Here is a 21,656-nt window from a genome sequence, read left to right as displayed (position 1 = left end):
CTGTTTTTACTTCTTTTTTTAATCTTTTGTTAATAGAACAGCAATAGATGCAACTAAAATAAAAAAATGTATTTCCCCGTTCCATAAAGGGCCAATTTCTCCTGTAACTGGGGCTGATATAGTAGCCCAAATTAGAATGGCAATACAGCACCTGGAGAGGCTGCATATCCTTGGAAAACCTCACTTCAGGCTGATCTGGGTCTTCTAACACCCAGGTAGGCACAGGGCCCCAGCAATCACTTAACTGCTGGGACTGGAACAGGAAGCAACACTGCCACCTCCTAATCTCTATACACAGCAGTCATTAAGCGCTGTGTATAGAGCGGTAAGGAAGACAGGCACAATTAAAAACTGTCCCTGCCTTGGGAACCCTGCTGTAAGTGAAAGTTGATTCCCCGCTACCACAGTAGCATGATTAACTTGCAGCCGTGACCTCTAAATGGACGTTTTAAAATGTCCGTGCGAAGATATATGTCAACCGCCAGGACGAGTATAGTAGACAAGGGGCAGTCGACAAGGGGTTAAACGAGAGAAGATTGCCATATTGTCAATCAAAGTCAGGACGATGGGTAGACGATGCTAGGTGCCCGTCTAGGGCGCCACCTCTACTCGCAGGGGGAGGGGGGAACTTTTATGCACTAAAAATAAAACTTTCTATAACTTTCTAATTGTTACTAATGAGCAGTCATTAGTACACAGGATCTGCGAGTAAGGGAGCCATGAGTGTATTACTGCTATCACTCATCTCTCCCAGATTTTCTTCCAACAGCTGCGACTTAGTACAGTCAGGCCATAGTGCATGTAGATGTGCCTTCTGAACGGGCACAGAGTGGACATCATGTCACAGTGCAGAGTGGCAAGAAGAGCTGACCTGTCTGGAGCTGAAGAGGTAAGTTGCTTTATTTAAAAGATCTGCCAGGATCTGGGGGGGGGGGGTCTGATCTAAAGTCTGCAGGGATCTGAATGGAGGAGTCTGATCTGCGGTCTGTAGGAATCTGAGTGGGGTGGTCTGATTTGAGGTCTTCAGGGATCTGGGGGGTCTGATGAGGTCTGCAGGGATCTTAATGCCAAGCTGTAGAGTGGCAGAGTTGTCTGGAGCTGGAGAGGTAAGTTGTTTTACTTTTTTATCTGATCTGAAGTCTGTAGGGGTCTGAGTGTGTGAGTGTGAGTGTGTGTGTGTGTGTGTGGGGGGGGGGGGGGCTGATCTAAGGTCTGCAGGGATCTGAATGGAGGAGTTTGATCTGAGGTCTGCACAAATCTGAGTGTGGGGAGAGACTGTTCTGAGGTCTGCAGGGATCTGAATGGGAGGAGTCTGATCTGAGGTCTGCGGGGATCTGAGTGAAGGGGCTGCATGAATTTGTGGTCTATTTAAAGGGAGTCTGTCACCTACCTGACCGGTTTCAAACAGATGACAGTGTTCAGTGGGGCACAAAGACATGACACAGATGTTACCCGTGTTTAGTTCTTCTGGTCGCCCAAATCGCCCAAAAAGTCATTTAGCTCATATGCTAATGAGCCGTCGCAAGTGCCCAGGGCCGGAGAGTTTTCTGAAAGTGCCCAAGTTCCTCCACCTCACTCGCGCCTAACTCCGCCCCTCAGTAAGATCAGGCCAGCCCTGTGGCTCTGTGACATCATATTTCCCTATAGGCTGTTTGCGCATCACTGCCGGGCCCGGGCATGCGCAGTGTTCTGCCCACTGTGGGCAGAGGGACAGGGATATAGAGTGCGCATGCACCAGTTACTGGCGTGAAATTGGCGCATGCGCACTGCATATCTGTGTGCCTCTGACCACAGTGGGCAGAACAGTGCGCATGCCCGGGCCCGGCAGTGATGCGCGAACAGCCTATAGGGAAATATGATGTCACAGAGCCACAGGGCTGGCCTGAGCTTACTGAGGGGCGGAGTTAGCCACGAGTGAGGCAGAGGAACTTGGGCACTTTCAGAAAACTATCCGCCTCTGGGCACTTGCGACGGCTCATTAGCATATGATAAAAACAACTTTTTGGGCGATTTGAAGCATCAGAAGAACTAAACACGGGTAACATTTGTGTCATGTCTTTGTGCCCCACTGAACAATGTCACCTGTTTGAAACCGGTCAGTTAGGTGACAGACTCCCTGTCCCTGGAGTATTATCAGGGGTTTGTATGAATGTGGAGCTAATCTGGGGTCTGAATTAATTTTAGGGACTGGTCTGGGGTTTGATGTCTAAAGTCTGCGTTGGGTCACATAATTTTCTAGTTCTGTAGCCGTGTCATTTGGCTCTTTTATTTTGGCAGTACAGTAACTGTGGGGCATTGGGCAACACTGTCTGTACAGTAATGAGGGCTCACAGGGCAGCAGAAGACACAGTATTGGTGGAAGCGACAGGATGGCAACGTTAAAGGAGCAGCTGTAAAAAGTGGGTTCTTTGCTATAGAGGGTGGGGATGGACTGCAGATGCAATGACTGAAGGAAGAGGTGTAACCTGATATCTTCTGGGCCCTAATGTAAAATCTGTAGCAGCCCTCTATCTATCATGTGCCATTTATTAACTCCTTTAGTACCAGGCCCATTTTTGGTTTCGAATTTTTGTTTTTTCCTCCCCACGTTCCAGTAGCCATAACTTTTTAAATTTTCAATTCATATAGCCAAATAAGGGTTTATTTTTTTAGGATAGGTATTTTTTAAGGGCACCATTTAATTTACCATGTCTGTTATTAGGAAAAAATTATTTGTGGCGTTAACTAAAAAAAAAAAAAAATTCTTTCAAAGCATATAACTGCAGAAGTGAACTGAGAATATATTTTTCTTTTTGTACTGAAATAGGCCACTAAAGGCTTTTCAACGTAGCACTTGCACCCCAAGAACAAATTGCTGGCATGACAGAGCTGTATAATTGCTATTTGGATTCCCAAATAATCTTTCCCTGCACTTGTAAATCGCTTTTCTAGCACTGTCCCTAGTCTCTCCCTACAATAAAATGCTGTGAAATGATTCCTCCCTATCCTTTCCCTGCACTTATAAATAGTTTTTTCAGTGTCTTTGTACACAATGAGGTTTTTCCTATTCCTGTCCCTAGCACCTTCTCACGTCTCTGAAGCTGGAAAATGGCAGAATCTAAAAGGGCTGCCGTATTTATAGGGCTGTGACATCACAGGGCTGACTGGCTACTGATTGGCTGCATGCATGCATGTCAATCTGGGTGATCCCTCCTTCCCAGAGTTCCTTGCCCCATGTCCTCAGTCCTCACACGTGTGGCCTCCATTTTAGGAAAAATTGCGATTCGTTAACACAAAGCGCGAGGAAATTCGCATTCGTTGCAAATCAAATTTTTCCTGAAATTCGGATCGAATTCCACTTTGTCTGATTCGATTCGCTCATCTCTACAAGCAATGTAAGTCAATGGTGGCGGATCTGTTTTCTCGGACACAAAATAAAACTGATTCATCCCCCATTGACTTACAATGGTTTAAGAGACGGATCCATCTTGGCTATTTTAGAGATAATACAACCGGATCCGTTCAGAAGTCATGCAGATGGTTGTATTATTATGATGGAAGCATTTTTGCTGATCCATGACAGATCCAGCAAAAACGCAGGTGTGAAAAGAGCCTTATACAGTCAGGTCCATAAATATTGGGACCTTGACACAATTCTAACATTTTTGGCTCTATACACCACCACAATGGATTTGAAATGACACGAACAAGATCTGTTTAACTGCAGACTGTCAGCTTTAATTTGAGGGCATTTACATCCAAATCAGGTGAACGGTTTGCATATGTGCCGACCAAAAGTAATGGGACAATTGGCTTCTCAGCTGTTCCATGGCCAGGTGTGTGTTATTACCTCATTATCCCAATTACAATGAGCAGATAAAAGGTCCAGAGTTCATTTCAAGTGTGCTATTTGCATTTGGAATCTGTTGCTGTCAACTCTCAAGATGAGATCCAAAGAGCTGTCACTCTCAGTGAAGCAAGCCACCATTAGGCTGAAAAAACGAAACAAACCATCAGAGAGATAGCAAAAACATTAGGCGTGGCCAAAACAACTGTTTGGAACATTCTTAAAAAGAAGGAACGTACCGGTGAGCTCAGCAACACCAAAAGACCCGGAAGACCACAGAAAACAACTGCAGTTAAAGCACATCTTGTTCGTTTCATTTCAAATCCATTGTGGTGGTGTATAGAGCCAAAAATGTTAGAATTGTTTTGATGTCCTAATATTTATGGACCTGACTGTATATTATAGTGCCTCCTCATATGTTATAGTGCCCCTTCATCCTTTGTACTGCCTCCATAGAAAATAATAGATCTTTCTTAACTGAGCTTAATCCCCCAATATGTGGTGCAATTGAGGCATATTCTGGCTTTTGGAGTCAGCTGTCAAATGCAGGTGGTGTGATGCAGTGATATTATTGTGCTTTCTACTCTGGAACACTGACATTCTGGGTGCTATGCTGCAAATGGCCATGCTGCTGGCCTGAAGTTTTATGACTCCCTTTCCTTCCATATGTACCGGTATCTATGGATCAGCATCCTGAGGATGCTGATACAGTTGAAAGTGACGTTTGGCTCCCACTGTCATTTAAGGGATCCAGGCAGGTATCCTGTTTTCTTCTCTTTTTTTTCAAACTTCCACCATTACACATATTTACCTCTTGGAGTCCTTGGAGCATAACAACTACCAGGACTGAAGGAGGCACAAGGAACCTGTGGACTCCTGTGTAGTTTATTGGGGCAATCTGTTAGAACATGTGATATCTTGAGTCACGTGACCATTAGATAAAAGACAACTATTTTATCTACATCATCTCTCTACAGGTACATCTGGGTAATGTCCTCATATCATTACACAACAATAATATTACAGATTCAGTGCCTCTCATGTAGCACAAGGTTGAACACTACATTAAAGTCTGTTTCTCTATTTCAGGAGTGTCGTATACTCCTTTTCTGCCATCTTCAGGGTGTGCTGGTTCCTTTGCGCCGTTTTCTTGCTCATTCCTTTTTTTCTCAGGAAACTTTTTCTTTACCATAAATATAAAGCAGAGAAATAAGATGACGGATGGGGCCTTTAACCCGGCACTGAGGCCCAGGTAAGTGTTCCTGCAAGGAAAGAGGAGGCTGACAATTATGGAATGTCAAGTGATATAAGGACCCTACTTGCTCCCATCATCCTTCTTCATACCCTCCAACATGACCCCACCAACCTTTATAATATACTCTGAACCCCTACTCCTCGCCCCTTTCATCATGAATCCCACAACCCTGAATTTAGCACTCTGCCCCATTCATTACAGACACCCACCTCATGTGACATCTTAACTTTATCCATAATACCCTACCTTCCAAATCCATCTTGACGCTATAATACCCCATCATTTACCAATTATTTGCCCCACCCCTTTATTATAGCTGGATTTCATTCTATGGTTAGGAGATGTGTCTGGCTTAGATATATGATGCCCCCTGGCCACTCCCCTTTATTATAGACCCAGTGTATATATATATATATATATATATATATATATATACAGTACAGACCAAAAGTTTGGACACACCTTCTCATTCAAAGAGTTTTCTTTATTTTCATGACTATGAAATTTTGTAGATTCACACTGAAGGCATCAAAACTATGAATTAACACATGTGGAATTATATACATAACAAACAAGTGTGAAACAACTGAAAATATGTCATATTCTAGGTTCTTCAAAGTAGCCACCTTTTGCTTTGATTATTGCTTTGCACACTCTTGGCATTCTCTTGATGAGCTTCAAGAGGTAGTCCCCTGAAATGGTTTTCACTTCACAGGTGTGCCCTGTCAGGTTTAATAAGTGGGATTTCTTGCCTTATAAATGGGGTTGTAACCATCAGTTGCGTTGAGGAGAAGTCAGGTGGATACACAGCTGATAGTCCTACTGAATAGACTGTTAGAATTTGTATTATGGCAAGAAAAAAGCAGCTAAGTAAAGAAAAACGAGTGGCCATCATTACTTTAAGAAATTAAGGTCAGTCAGTCAGCCGAAAAATTGGGAAAACTTTGAAAGTAAGGGCTATTTGACCATGAAGGAGAGTGATAGGGTGCTGCGCCGGATGACCTGGCCTCCACAGTCACCGGACCTGAACCCAATCAAGATGGTTTGGGGTGAGCTGGACCGCAGAGTGAAGGCAAAAGGGCCAACAAGTGCTAAGCATCTCTGGGAACTCCTTCAAGACTGTTGGAAGACCATTTCAGGGGACTACCTCTTGAGGCTCATCAAGAGAATACCAAGAGTGTGTAAAGCAGTAATCAAAGCAAAAGGTGGCTACTTTGAAGAACCTAGAATATGACATATTTTCAGTTGTTTCACACTTGTTTGTTATGTATATAATTCCACATGTGTTAATTCATAGTTTGGATGCCTTCATAGTCATGAAAATAAAGAAAACTCTTTGAATGAGAAGGTGTGTCCAAACTTTTGGTCTGTACTGTATATATTATACACCACAGTTAATCTTAGTCCACAGGCCACCCCAAATTACATAAAATATATGTAGAATTTGAGGATAGTTATTATAAAAGTTATAGTTATTATTTAAAGCACAGGGTAGAGCTCTCCATAAAAGTGCAAGCAATGACAGCTAATACGCAAGTCAATTTACTTCCTTTACCAAATGCTCAAATGTAATATGCTAGTTTTCTAAGGGAAACATATATGCTAAAAATAAATAGTAGACAAATGGGCTGGCACAACTAACAAATGCAGGGTGCTACATAACCTCACCATATGTATGTAAAGTACATAAAAAAAGCAGAGCTGGATGTACAGAGAACAAGCACAACTTAATAAAAGTAACATATAGATATATTTTATACAGTACATATACAAAGAGCAAGAGGAAAAGCATTAAAATCACCAATAATGTGAAACATTATTAGGCACAACCCTAAAACCAGTCCCCCATAACAATAAATGAATAGACTGCCGAGCAGGATAAGCTGATTATCAGAACATCAGTGTAATAATATACGGTAGATCATGCAAGTACTGTGCATATGGGTGGACTGGGAAGGTGAGATGTGGGCCACAGCAAATTAATTCAGGAGGGCATGTGTAGTCACTGGTCGGGTACAGGAGTACTCGATTCTCACTGCCTTCATTACTGCTCATTACTAGTGATGAGCGGCAGGGGTCATATTAAAATTCACAATATTTTGCGAATATTTTGTCGAATACTTGCGAATTTGAATATTCGTTATATTCTACAATTTTTTTTAGTCGAAAACCAGAAAGGTAATGATCGCATAATATGCGAATATTACGCGATCAATACAGGTGTGGCTCAATAACGAATATATAGCACTATACAATTTAGTGCTATATATTAGTTTTTTAGAATATACGTCTTTTTTTTCCATCTGAAGTCTTGAATCCTCCCCGCTTAAGTAACTTAAGCAGGGAGGAATCATGACTTCAGATGGAAAAGACGAATATATTCTAAAAAACTAATATATTCGATATAGTGCTATATATTCATTTTTTAGAATACTCGTAATATTCTAAAACAAGAATATATAGCAATATAGCGAATATTAAAAAAACAAACAAATGTAGAGCAATTTAGCTCATATAGTGCTATAATCTTTTTTTTTATACTTGTAATTTTTTCCAATCTGAATTTCAGATGAGAAAAAAATTACAACTATTAGACAAAAAAGATTATAGCACTATATTAGCTAAATTGCTCTATATTCGTGTTTATTTTTTTCAAATATTTGCTCTATTGCTATATATTCTTGTTTTAGAATGTTACGAATATTCGAAAAAACTAATATATTCTTTTTTTAGAATATTCATAATATTCTAAAACAAGAATATATAGCAATATAGCGAATATTCGAAAAAAAAAACTAATATAGAACAATTTAGCTAATATAGTGCTATAATCTTTCTTTTTAATAGTTGTAATTTTTTTCCAATCTGAACTTCAGATGAGTTAAATTGCTAAATTGCTCTATATTTGTTTTTTTGAATATTCGCTATATTGCTATATATTCTTGTTTTAGAATATTACGAATATTCGAAAAAACAAATATATTCTATATAGTGCTGTATATTTGTTTGTTAGTATACTCTGCATTTTTCCCATCTAAAGTCATGATTCCTCCCTGCTTAAGTTACTTGTGGGCGAATAACTCATTGGCCCACAAGCAAGAAGCAGGGAGGAATCATGTTTTTAGTAGTGATGAGCGGCAGGGGCAATATTCAAATTTGTGATATTTCGTGAATATTTGGGTGAATTTTTCGCCATATATTCGCGAATTCAAGAATTCGTTATCTCCAGTCATTTTTTTCTTGATTGCGGAAATCGGCAATTGAAAAATGAAAATTTGCTATCAACACTACTCCTAAAGTCAAAGATACTGCAGCCTTCTCATTGGCCCACAAGCTAGAAACAGGGAGGGATCATGTGTATTGATTTAAAAAAATATTAAATTACGAATATATATCACTATATTCTAAATATTCGCGAATTCTCGAAGTGACGATATTCGCGATAAAAATTTGCAATTCGAATATTCGTTATCAACACTACTCATTACGTACCTGGCAGGCGGTAGATAAGAGGGCTTGGGTGGCCCCCAGGGAAATTTCCCTTTAGGGTCTATAGCCAGTCCACCCCTGGCTGTGAAATAAAGTGGTAGACCAAACAAAATAGCAAGGTAGTAAAAACTGCACAAAGTCAGATACAATCTTAAGAAGTAAGCCAAAATACTACAAAAATAAAATAGAAATATACAGCTGAGCAAGGAGAGTGGCAGAAGTGCTCCACGTGTATCATCAATCAAGTTGGCTTAATGTGAGCTCTACCCTATGCTTTTAATCTACATATGATTATTTTTTTACTTTATCCATTAAAAGTTAAGCTTTATAGTAACTGTCCACCAATTCTATACACCCTTATTATGGGGTGTTTTATGTTTTATAAGTTCTCATTACCTGAAAGAGTGGGTGTCATACAAACGACACGCTCCCCTGCCTCCACAGACTGTTGTCCCCCACTTAAGACAGGTTCTGTCAATGAGAGCCCCAAAGTAAATCGGAGCTGGGATTCCAGCTGGAGAAGAACAAAATACAGTGTAAGATTAGAGCTGGTACTCTCTGAAATGGCTATATCCCTAAGTAGAGGAGAAGCTGTAACTGTTAAATGGGTTGACCAGGTTCAGAGCTGCCGTAACCAGCTGTTAAGAGGGATCTGCTGGGTGTCAGACCCCCACCGATCTGAAATTAATGACCTATCCTGAGGATAGGTCATCAATATTAAAATACTGAAAACCTCCTTTAAGGGTGTGCTAGGGCTTTCACTGTTATCAGGGTACTGTGGATGTCATAGCTATGGGAGCTATGTGGCTGTTACTATTATGGGGTTCCGTGGCTGTCACCGTTATAAAGATACTGTGAATGTCATTCTTATGATGCACTGCAGCTATCACTGTTATTGCAGCATTGTGGCTGTCACTGTTATGTGAGCATGGTTTCTCAATAGTTACTGTAGGGGACCTGGGTTAAAATCTAGTCGAGGTCAACATCTGCATGGAGTTTGTATGTTCACCAAGTGTTTGTGTGGGTTTCCTCTGGGTACTCCGGTTTCCTCCCAAATTCCAAAAATGTATTTAGATTGGCTTCCTATAAAATTGACTATAGTGGATGTTGAGGATGAACGCTTATAGGGTAGCCACTGACTTCCCTGCCCCACAAGGATCCCAGCTCCCTTGTGTGAGAAAAGCACATTACAAATGTTTGCGTTTGTTGTTGTGGCACTGTGGCTGTCATTGTTAACGGGCATTGTAGTTGTCACTCCTTTTTACAGGTATGTGACCTCCATTATTACCACTCATGACATCCACTTACCTATTACTCTGATCAGTAATATGTAGACACCGACAGCCAGAGACCGTAGTGCTGGCGATACGCACCTGTAGGGAACCAGAGAGGAGTTAGATGAGATATGCATGCTTCCGCGATCCCGGCCACCAGAGAGGCCAGCACTTTCTTATACACTGCGTGCAGAATTATTAGGCAAATGAGTATTTTGACCACATCATCCTCTTTATGCATGTTGTCTTACTCCAAGCTGTACAGGCTCGAAAGCCTACTACCAATTAAGCATATTAGGTGATGTGCATCTCTGTAATGAGAAGGGGTGTGGTCTAATGACATCAACACCCTATATTAGGTGTGCATAATTATTAGGCAACTTCCTTTCCTTTGGCAAAATGGGTCAAAAGAAGGACTTGACAGGCTCAGAAAAGTCAAAAATAGTGAGATATCTTGCAGAGGGATGCAGCACTCTTAAAATTGCAAAGCTTCTGAAGCGTGATCATCGAACAATCAAGCGTTTCATTCAAAATAGTCAACAGGGTCGCAAGAAGCGTGTGGAAAAACCAAGGCGCAAAATAACTGCCCATGAACTGAGAAAAGTCAAGCGTGCAGCTGCCAAGATGCCACTTGCCACCAGTTTGGCCATATTTCAGAGCTGCAACATCACTGGAGTGCCCAAAAGCACAAGGTGTGCAATACTCAGAGACATGGCCAAGGTAAGAAAGGCTGAAAGACGACCACCACTGAACAAGACACACAAGCTGAAATGTCAAGACTGGGCCAAGAAATATCTCAAGACTGATTTTTCTAAGGTTTTATGGACTGATGAAATGAGAGTGAGTCTTGATGGGCCAGATGGATGGGCCCGTGGCTGGATTGGTAAAGGGCAGAGAGCTCCAGTCCGACTCAGACGCCAGCATAGTGGAGGTGGAGTACTGGTTTTGGGCTGGTATCATCAAAGATGAGCTTGTGGGGCCTTTTCGGGTTGAGGATGGAGTCAAGCTCAACTCCCAGTCCTACTGCTTCTTCAAGCAGTGGTACAGGAAGAAGTCTGCATCCTTCAAGAAAAACATGATTTTCATGCAGGACAATGCTCCATCACACGCGTCCAAGTACTCCACAGCGTGGCTGGCAAGAAAGGGTATAAAAGAAGAAAATCTAATGACATGGCCTCCTTGTTCACCTGATCTGAACCCTATTGAGAACCTGTGGTCCATCATCAAATGTGAGATTTACAAGGAGGGAAAACAGTACACCTCTCTGAACAGTGTCTGGGAGGCTGTGGTTGCTGCTGCACGCAATGTTGATGGTGAACAGATCAAAACAATGACAGAATCCATGGATTGCAGGCTTTTGAGTGTCTTTGCAAAGAAAGGTGGCTATATTGGTCACTGATTTGTTTTTGTTTTGTTTTTGAATGTCAGAAATGTATATTTGTGAATGTTGAGATGTTATATTGGTTTCACTGGTAAAAATAAATAATTGAAATGGGTATATATTTGTTTTTTGTTAAGTTGCCTAATAATTATGCACAGTAATAGTCACCTGCACACACAGATATCCCCCTAAAATAGCTAAAACTAAAAACAAACTAAAAACTACTTCCAAAAATATTCAGCTTTGATATTAATGAGTTTTTTGGGTTCATTGAGAACATGGTTGTTGTTCAATAATAAAATTAATCCTCAAAAATACAACTTGCCTAATAATTCTGCACTCCCTGTAGTGTGCAAGCACAACCACCGCTGCTGGATTGCAGGGTGGTCATAACTATGGAAATGAGCAGTGTATAATGTGATGGAAAAATTAATCAAGCCAGCAAAGGAAACAATCTGGACAGTCACGATACATTAGTAAGTGCCTTGTATTAATTTTGCCTACATGATAAATGCCGTTTGCTGAGACACTCCTTTAAATGAGGAAGGCACAGATAGTACTGTCTTCCTTTATTTCCCTGGAAATTATATAGGTACATATATTAGTGTCATTCTGTCTCTCACTGTAAATGATGTAGGTAAACGTAGCACTGCCTCCCTGTCATTCGCTGTAAATGATGTAGGTACTGATTGTACTGCCACCCCGTCTCTCCTTATAAATAATGTAGGCACCGACAGTACTGCCTCCCTCTCTCACTGTGTAAAAGATGTAGGTACTGATAGTACTGCCACTCAGTTTTTCCTGTAAATGATATACAGTATGTACAGATAGAACCACTTGTATCTTCCTGTAAATGGTGTAACACAGACAGTACTTCCTGCCTATATTTCCTCGTAAATCATGTAGGTATGGTTAGTGCTACCTTTTCTTGTCTCCTGTAAATGAAGCAGGTACTAATAGTTTTTTTTCCCATTCCAGTGACCAAGAAAATGTCCTTTATAAATGCTGAGACTCACCAGAGAATAATGACGAAAGTGGCACTTCCGCTGAATGACAATATAAAAGTAGTGAAGACTTGTGTGATCACATAGATGATAAACATTGTGTCACAATTGTCACCACGAGGACACGAGCCAAGCTTCATGGATGAATTTACAGATGGGAAGCCCATGGATTCAATACACGAGCAGTTCTGATAAACCTGTAATAACCCAGAACATTATCATATACAGCACACAGTTTATTATGTACACCACCCTGATTATTGTACCTAGCAGACTGATTTGCACGTATCACACTGATTATTGTACACATCACACACATTATATACATGATTAGTACATTATTCTATTATACACATAACTTTAATCATTACACACAAACATTATTAAACACATCAATGATTATTATGTACACACTGATCACAATGCTTAGTACATCACTAATATTATACATATAAAAAAAAAATCTTGAATGGCTTTTTCTTGACAATCCTTTCAAGGCTGCGGTTATACCTGTTCCTTGTTCACTTTTTTCTACCACACTCTTTGCTTCTACTCAACTTTCCATTAATATGCTTGGAAACATCACTGTGGACAGCCAGCTTCTACGTTTATGTTGGTCTGTTTCCCACACCAGGTGCTTATCCGATTCCTCCATGGACATCCTCCCATCCCCAACAGCAGCAGGGCAGGGCTGGGACAAGGCCATTTGGTGCCCAGGGCGAAGATGGCAAACTGCACCCCCCCCCCCCCCCCCGTTTTTAAGAAAGAATCAATGTTGTTTCAAAACAAGAATATACTTAAAGCAATAGAACAAAGGACTGTGGGACTTTGAAAGTCACAGACACTATAAAGTTCCCCCCCATCATCATGTGCCAGTATAAAGTCCCCCCCATCATCATGTGCCAGTTTTGTAATAAGCCCCCCCAATGTGCCAGTAACACTATTGTAAAAAAAAACAAAAAAAAAAACACTTATACTTACCTAAGTGTCAGCGATGCGATGCAGCCTCTTCCTGTGTCCCACGCTGTAATGTAAGGCTCAGGCGGCACGATGACGTCATTGCGCCGGCCTCTGATAGGCTGCCGGCCTAGTGCCTGCAGCCAGGGGCGTACATAAAAATCACTGGGCCCCATAGCAGGAATCTAAATTGGGCCCTCATTCCCCTTTTATAGCCCCTCCCTTTGTTCCATGAACTATTCTTGCTGCTGCATTTTATAATTTATGCCATCAGGGCCGGAATGGGATTACAAAACAGCCCTGGCACACAAAAGAGGTATAATAGATGCAGATGTATATTATATACAGCAGTGTACAGTTATGTGAGGTACGCGGTATAATAGATGCAGTGTGTACAGGTATATAGTATATTCCCTAGTGTTCTGATATGTGAGGTACAGGGTATAATAGATGCAGTGTGTACAGGTATATAGTATATACAGCAGTGTACTGATATGTGAGGTACGGGGTATAATATATGCAGTGTATACAGTATATACAGTAGTGTAATATGTGAGGTACGAGGTATAATAGATGCAGTGTGTACAGGTATATAGTAAATACAGCAGTGTATTGACACCTCGTACCTCACATATCAGAACACTGCTGTATATACAATATATCTGTACACACTGCATCTATTATACCTCGTACCTCACATATATAGTATATACAGAAGTGTACTGATATCTGTACACACAGCATCTATTATACCTCATACCTCACATATCAGTGCACTGCGGTATATACTATATATCTGTACATATTGCATGTATAATACTGTGTAATATATGCAGTGTGTGTGCATGTATGTGTGTGTATATATATATATATATATATATATATATATATACAGAGCAGTGTATTGATGTGACACATAGAAGGTATAATACTGTAGATGCAGTGTTTATAGAAATATGTGGTCAGTTATGCATTATAGTCACTGTGAGGTACATGAGGTAGTGGTAACTGTCTGAAGTAGTATACATGAGTGAGCAATGAGTAAAAACAGGGCATGGAGGGGGGGGGGGGTAAATGATGAAAAGTGGAGGACCTCCTCTTACCTCTCCATTCCAGTCTGTATGGATCAATACAGAGCTGCTTGTGAACTTTTAATACTTGCTGTTAGGGGTTGAAGGACCTGTGATGATGTCATCACAGGTCCTGGCAGATGTACCTTTGAAACCTAGGAACTACACCATTTTTGGTGCAGTTCCTTTGCTAGATTCTGCAGGACCTGTGATGTTGAAGATGATGTCATCACAGGTCCTGGCAGATGCACTGTTCTAACCTGGGAACTACACTTTACACTGTGCAGTTCCCTTACAGGACCTGTGATGACATCATCAAAGGTCCTTTAGCTTTAGAAAGGTAAACAGGAGTAATTAGGGGGCGGGGCCTCTCCTCCACTTCGGTGCCTGCCTGCAGCCTATCAGAGGAAAGGGAAGGGACACGCCTCTCCCTCCCCTGCACCTCCGCTGGCACAGACAGTTTACAATGGAGATGAGCGCAATGGAAGCGCTCATCTCCCTGTGCCCGGCGGCGGCTGCTCACTTGGGGGGGGGGGTCATTTTAGTTGGGGGGGCACATGGGGGGGGCACAGCATGATGTAGGGGGGGCCGTGGCTGGCACTTCACCTGCGCCCCCCTCCTGTCTGCAAATGGTAGCGCCCAGGGCACCCGCTCCTTCGGCCCCTGCCTTGTACCGGCCCTGCAGCAGGGAAGAGCATCGCTCCCACTCCCCTCCCTTCTATCATGTGTGTAAAGTAAAGCATTGCCATGTGGTGTTACAGCTGATTGGCCTGGGTGAAAGAAGCCACAGAGCAGATCACTTTCTAAAGCCCATCTAGCAACAAACATCCAACCGGCTTTCTCCCCACCAACTCCAACTTGGCAAGGTGGTCAACGAAAATGGCTGGAACATCGAAGCATTTGGGCGAAATACTGTAACACATACTCCCAGCATGGCGTACATAATAAACCTAGCCATTCAATGCTTTTTAGTACTGTATAGTGGTTCGCAGAAGGTGCTGGCAATGTCCTCGCATTTCAGCCACTTATGTGGACATGCAGCTACACTGTTTAATCCACGATGTTCCAACTCGCTGAAATTCCACTTTGCAGATGCTAGAGCATTTGTACAAGCAGCATAAAGCCATGAATGATTTGGTCATGCACCAGACCATCTCAGCAGAGAGCATGTGTTGTTTTCGAGGTCAGTCAGTGGCAGCTTATCAAAGACGCCTGTCATGTTCTGAAGTCCTTTGAATATGCCAGTAGAGACATGTGCGGAATAAATCATTTCATTATCTTAGAAAAGATGCTCATGCTGATGCAACAAGGGATAATGGTGAAAGAATCAAAGCTTTCGCATCTTGCTGGCTGCCCTGTAGCTCCATAAGGAGAAAGTCCCAAGGATGGTGAAGATGAGGATGAAGAGCTGCTACAGAAGGAGAAGAGACAATCAATGGTGGAGGAGCAGGAGGAGGATGATGAGGTTGACAACACCTGCCACGATGGCCAGGCCAATCATCTGAGTGGGGACTGGAGCCAGAAAGGAATGGGTCCTCAGGCACACTTGCCAGAATAGCAAGCTGTATGACAGGCACATCATTCGCATGAAGAAGTCTGATGATTTCTGGATAGCAATGCTTTTATACCCTCGCTATCAAAGCAAAATGGGAGACAGAAAGGGAGCCCAAATTACTTTATTACCAGTAATAAGCAGTGGTAAGCAGACACTTGCCGTCTGCATGTCTGAGGCCCCTCTGCACCCCCTGCAGGGTCACATCTACCGCCGTCTGTGGTGCCACAAGCAGCAGAAGTCGTAGCAGCAGCCAGTTCAAGATCATCGATATGATGGATTCTTTCATCTGCTGCGCAAGGCTGATTCAAATCAGCGAATAGAGATGTACCACCTTAATACCCAGGTTCAGTCTTACCTGGACTCTGGCCTTTCTCCAGCGCATTCTTTGTTTCCTGATCACATGGACTTCTGGGCAGGTAGACTGGAACACTGTCCCAAATTGACCCAGTATGCTCTCTATATTTTCACTTGTCCAGCCTTCAGTTTCATTTCAGAGAGGGTTTTCAGCAAAGCACGGACTGTGACACCAAAACGGACAAAGTTGTCCTCTGCCACTGTACAAAACATCACTATTGTCAAAATGAAAAAGTCATGGATCCATGAGGATTTTCACACTCCTCCGGCTGAGGGAGATGAATATATCTACCCTTCCTAATGGTGCCCTATCATGCCACTGCCTCTGTCTGTCTGCCCGATGTTTTGTATCATATGGCATATTTCTTAGCTGCTGCCACTACCTCCATGACTTTTATTCCCTAATGCTGTTCCCCTACTGCCACTTATATTACCCCTACTACAACTACCATTTCTGCTACAGAGAGTTCACCACTACTACCACCCCTAAAAAGACACACACAAATGATTGCCTTGTTTAGTCCATGCTGTGCTGCTGCTGCTATAGTGGCCACATGCCACAATCATCCTACCATTTCTGCATCCACACTGTACTGCTGCTGCTCCCAATTAAAAGAGAGAATTTTCCAGGCTTGTTTAGAACAACGCACTTTTTATTCTGACAATTTAAAGTTCTGCAAATATATATATATATATATATATATATATATATATATATATACACAGTGCTGCCCATAATTATTCATACCCCTGGCAAATTTCACAAATTTGTCTGTTACATTGTCTGGTGAAATTCACCAATTTTTGCCTGTGATATACCCGTCTTCTACCTAGTAGACAGGTTAATAAATTTCACTAATTTGTCTGTTACATTGTCGGGTAAAATCCACCAATTTTGGGCTGTGATATACTCCTGCTCTAACTAGTAGACAGGTTAATACATTTCACTAATTTGTCTGTTACATTGTCGGGTAAAATTCACCAATTTTTGGCTGTGATAAAACCCTTGCTCTACCTAGTAGACAGGTTAATACATTTCACTAATTTGTCTGTCACATTGTCGGGTGAAATTCACCAATTTTTGCCTGTGATATACCCCTGCTCTACCTAGTAGACAGGTTAATAAATTTCACTAATTTGTCTGTCACATTGTCGGGTGAAATTCACCAATTTTTGCCTGTGATATACCCCTGCTCTACCCAGTAGACAGGTTAATAAATTTCACTAATTTGTCTGTTACATTGTCGGGTGAAATCCACCAATTTTGGGCTGTGATATACCCCTGCTCTACATAGTGGACAAGGAAATACATTTCACTAATTTGTCTGTTACATTGTTGGGTGACAAATGCTCATCTTTTGCGCTAGAAAGTACATTTGTGGCTACACTGCATTTAGGACAGTACGAATCAGGTGAGGCCAGAACAAGTACAGACTATAGAAGATTGGGTTGCTGACAGTGCCTACAGTTCCTTCGCATTGTCTCCCACCCAGTCCCCTGCTGAAAGATCAGAGTTGGCACCTACAGCCCATGGCCATCTGTCTTTCAACTCACCCTCTTGCAAATCAGGCAAGCAGTCTGAGCCCCAAGTAATGCAGCAGTCTGTTATGCTTTTTCATGACTCTGCTGGGAGGGTTTCCGTGGACCATCCACATAGCCCTGCACCAGAAGTGGAAGAGATTATTCTGGCGAAACGTATCGGGGGCAGCTCTAGATTTGAATGCAGCCTTCCACTCCACAGTGAACAAGCTGTGGCTAGTCCGGATGGATTGCACTCCATTAGGCTGATCTTTCATGAACTTAGGATAGACAGGCCATTCAAAATCTGTCTGTCTAAGTTTGTGGGGCTATTTGCTATTGGGCTTTAAGCTGGTCTGAAGCTCATTAGGGTGCTAGTTGCATTCCTCTGACAGTGGGGTGACTCATCCTGGCCCCCGCTGCTTTACACTGCTGCACTGACAATACTATTTAGTTAGCAATAGCTCCACAGACAGTGATACGGTAGCACCCTGTATCCAAAGTGAAGGGGTGGGAGCTAGTGCACCTCTCCGCGCCTCTCTCACTGTTCAATATTTGAATCCACTAGAGGAGTGGCGACTGTAATTTTAACAATTAGGGTTGTTTTTTTGGTTTGTTAAACACAAATAATAAAGATAAATCAAATGTGCACTTACACATACATTTAGATTTTAATATATCTAATAATAAAAGTGGAAAAATCCACAGCACATCCAAGTTGTAAAAAGTAAAAGACGGCTTTATTCACCAGACACGCGACGTTTCGATCCACTCAATGGGATCTTTTTCAAGCAGTGACAAAAGTGGGCAGTGCATAGTGCATATTTATGCGGTTTAAACATGATTAATCAATTAACAAATCAAGTGCATTTATCACATATAATACAAAAAAAAACAAGAAAAATAATGTTATCGCTTGTTTTAAATCAATCAGACTCAGCATTTCATTAACGTGTATTACAATGGCATTATTCCTTTTTATACAATACATTTTAGCCATCGAAAATATAGCATAATACATTAATTGTGAAAATAGTGGATACAGGTGTAAGTCTTTACAATAGCTTAATAATCTAAAGTGCACAGGTGTACCTTCAGTTGGAGATGACAAGGATCACGGGGGTACATAGTGAAGTCACAACGCATGGATCTCGGCGTATCAGACAATGCAATGCGCATGTCAAAGGACCTTTCAGAATAGTTTAGTCACGTGATCGCGCGTACACCGGTCACGTAGTGCGCATGTCCAAGGACCTTGGAACTTGTGATCGCACCACGTGATCTCGCACCCGATCACGTGATCAGAGATATCACGTCACAAGAAAGGGAGGGGATGCTGATGTTCCATACTATGTATCATGTAGGGACAGCTGATCATATGTCCAGTCATGTGGTCAAATGTATGATCACCTCATCATAAAGAGATGTTGGGGGGGCGGAGCCGGCAAGCCATGGTGTAGGTCGACTTCACCAGAGCTCCACACAGCTAGCCCAGCTTTATTAGATTTAATCAGCGGACACGGATACTAAAGATGGGGAAAACCCTCAGAGACAAAGAGGGTGCCTCAGGGGCCACTACAAAGGCAAAGAAGACTCAGGGAGACCTGAACAAGTTCCTCAACAGGCGATCCACATCGCACCCTGATGGAGGCAAGATGGCGCGAGAGGCGCGAAACTTTTCCGAGCGGGAGGGAGCCGACTCGGAAGCTGACAGCTCAGACGCTGAAGTATACAGCAGAGGTGAGCCGGACTCCCTGCCCCTAACTCGAAGCTTCCTTCAGCAGTCGCTGACACAGGCCCTTAGCCCGGTAATGAAGGAGCTATCGGACATTAAGGCCGAATTCCAACAGCTCGGTCACAGGGTAGAAAGCCTGGAAGAAAACCAGGACCTGTTAGTCCAGCGAGAAGCGGGAATCCACAATCACTTGACAACTATGTCTAAGATGATCAACACTGCTTTCCTGAACCTGGAAGACCAGGAAAACAGAGGGCGGAGGAAAAATGTACGTTTGAGAGGAATACCTGAAGCGGTTCAAGCTGAGGACTTGACCGACGCAGTCCGTTCCCTGTTTGCCTCCCTTGTGGGTGAAGAACAAGCTGCCGCCATCGTTATAGAAAGGGCACATAGAGCTCTCAGGCCCAAGCCGGCGGTGGGTGAACCGCCCAGAGACGTTGTTTGTGCACTAATGAACTTTTTAGACACTGCAGCTCTCCTGAAAGCGGCAAGGGAGAAAGGAGACCCCTCTTTGGACGACCATAAAGTGCAATTATACCAGGATCTGGCAGCGAGCACACTAGCCAAGCGCAGGAACTTGCGCCCTTTGACCGCGCTCCTAAGAGAAAAGAAACTGCCAGTAAGATGGCTGTTCCCTTTTGGCCTCAGCACCGCCATAGGGGGGAAGCAATATACAGTAAGACTCCCGGAGGATTTGCTGCCTATATGGGAGGCACTGGGTTCAGAAGCTCTGGACATTCAGTCATGGCTCCCGTGCAACCCGACATTGGATCTTCCGAACCTACCGCAGGTAGAAGATTGGCGCCTGGCGCAAAAGAAGAAATCTCCGAAGAAAAGAATCCCTTAATTCCTTGAGAAGTGCCTGAACTGTGGTTCCAGAACTTGCCATAAAAGGGACTTATGCGATCACTATGCTTCAGCTTATAGGATTCAGGTTCTATATTCAATGTCTGATTAATCCTTCAGTGTCCCTATGGTTTGCCTTTTCAGCCCACTTTCCTTATATTATGTTTGTTCAATCTTACCCTCTCCCGCTTTCTCCTTCATAACTCTTCCCCCCTTTCCCTTGCCTCTTCTCCTGTCTCATTCTGAACCCCATTAACAAGCCGTCATAGGTTGTGCAAGGTTTAATGTCTGGTTGCTCATGGCTGATAGTCCGGAGAGCTCTACTGCCCTGTCTGCATTTGTTCCTATGACGTTGTCATTATGCAGCAGCTCAGTGAGACAGGAATAAACGCTGTGTCCTTATATAGTAAAATGTCTGTATATGCATACTGTCCTGTTCTCTCTATTGGGCTTAGTGTGTGAGGCCTGGCTCAAGGGTGTTTACACACTAACTTCCCCCTAGTCGGGGTTTATAACCCCTCAGGTAGTTATTACTTACCTAGTAACTGCCCAGTTACCCTCCTCATCAGATGTTTGGTTCATGTATTATTTGTTCCATGTGTTGCCCTGTGTCGCCCTCTCCTGGTCACTTAGATCTTTTGCTCAGATTAACATTGGTTTTTAATGACTGATCTAAAAGTATTGTCCCTCAATGTAAATGGTATGAACACCCCACAGAAAAGGAGTCAGATCTACCATATGCTCCGGAGGGAAGGTGCAGACTTAGTCTTCCTGCAAGAGACCCATTTTAGGCACTTACATATCCCCAAAACAGTTAATAAACATTTTGCAGTTTGGCACCATGCATCCTACTCCTCAGCTGCTAGAGGTGTCTCTATTGCCTTAGGTCAGAAGGTCCCTTTTTCTTTAGAAGCCAAGTTAGCTGACCCTGATGGTCGCTTTTTATTTTTAAAAGGTAAAATAGCTAACACTAAATACACTTTAGCGAATCTGTACGCTCCAAATAGTGGACAGGTCACCTGGCTGCTACACACCCTAGAGAATCTTAAAGCGTTTAGAGAAGGATACATCATTTTAGGGGGAGACCTTAATCTCACGCTAGATCCCCTGATAGATTCGACCTCCACAAGCCGCCCTACCTCAAGAAGGCAACTGAGGAGACTGCTTATTGCTCTCAGAGACCTGGGGGTCTCGGACGTTTGGCGCCTTATCCATCCTGAGGAAAAAGATTACACCTTCCACTCACAGGCGCATAATTCATATCAGCGCCTGGATTATATTTTTATTGCTAACCATATGCTGTCCTCGGTTTTTGAGGCAAAGATAGGGAACATGGTCATTTCTGACCATGCGCCTGTGAGTGTGGGGGTGAGAATCAGCGCCTTGCCTCCG

At 42.7% G+C, this 21,656-nt stretch overlaps 1 protein-coding gene across 2 annotated transcripts in view; it reads right to left on the bottom strand.

The window, feature by feature from the left end:
• Positions 1-4,620: 4,620 nt before the first annotated feature.
• LOC121003617 (solute carrier organic anion transporter family member 1B3-like) overlaps positions 4,621-21,656 on the bottom strand; it is a 186,394-nt gene continuing 169,358 nt past the window's right edge. For both annotated transcript variants that reach the window (XM_040435466.1, XM_040435467.1), the window contains exons 11-14: positions 12,242-12,426; positions 9,879-9,943; positions 8,967-9,084; positions 4,621-5,088 (exon numbers count right to left, since the gene is read on the bottom strand). In XM_040435466.1, coding sequence (XP_040291400.1) covers positions 4,887-5,088; positions 8,967-9,084; positions 9,879-9,943; positions 12,242-12,426 — 570 coding nt within the window. In that variant the 3' untranslated portion in view covers positions 4,621-4,886. The remainder of the gene's footprint in view (positions 5,089-8,966; positions 9,085-9,878; positions 9,944-12,241; positions 12,427-21,656) is intronic.

The sequence above is a fragment of the Bufo bufo genome, chromosome 1 (genome assembly GCF_905171765.1).
Source record: "Bufo bufo chromosome 1, aBufBuf1.1, whole genome shotgun sequence".
Taxonomy (NCBI): Eukaryota; Metazoa; Chordata; class Amphibia; order Anura; family Bufonidae; genus Bufo; species Bufo bufo.
This window is presented reverse-complemented; position numbering and strand designations above follow the sequence as displayed.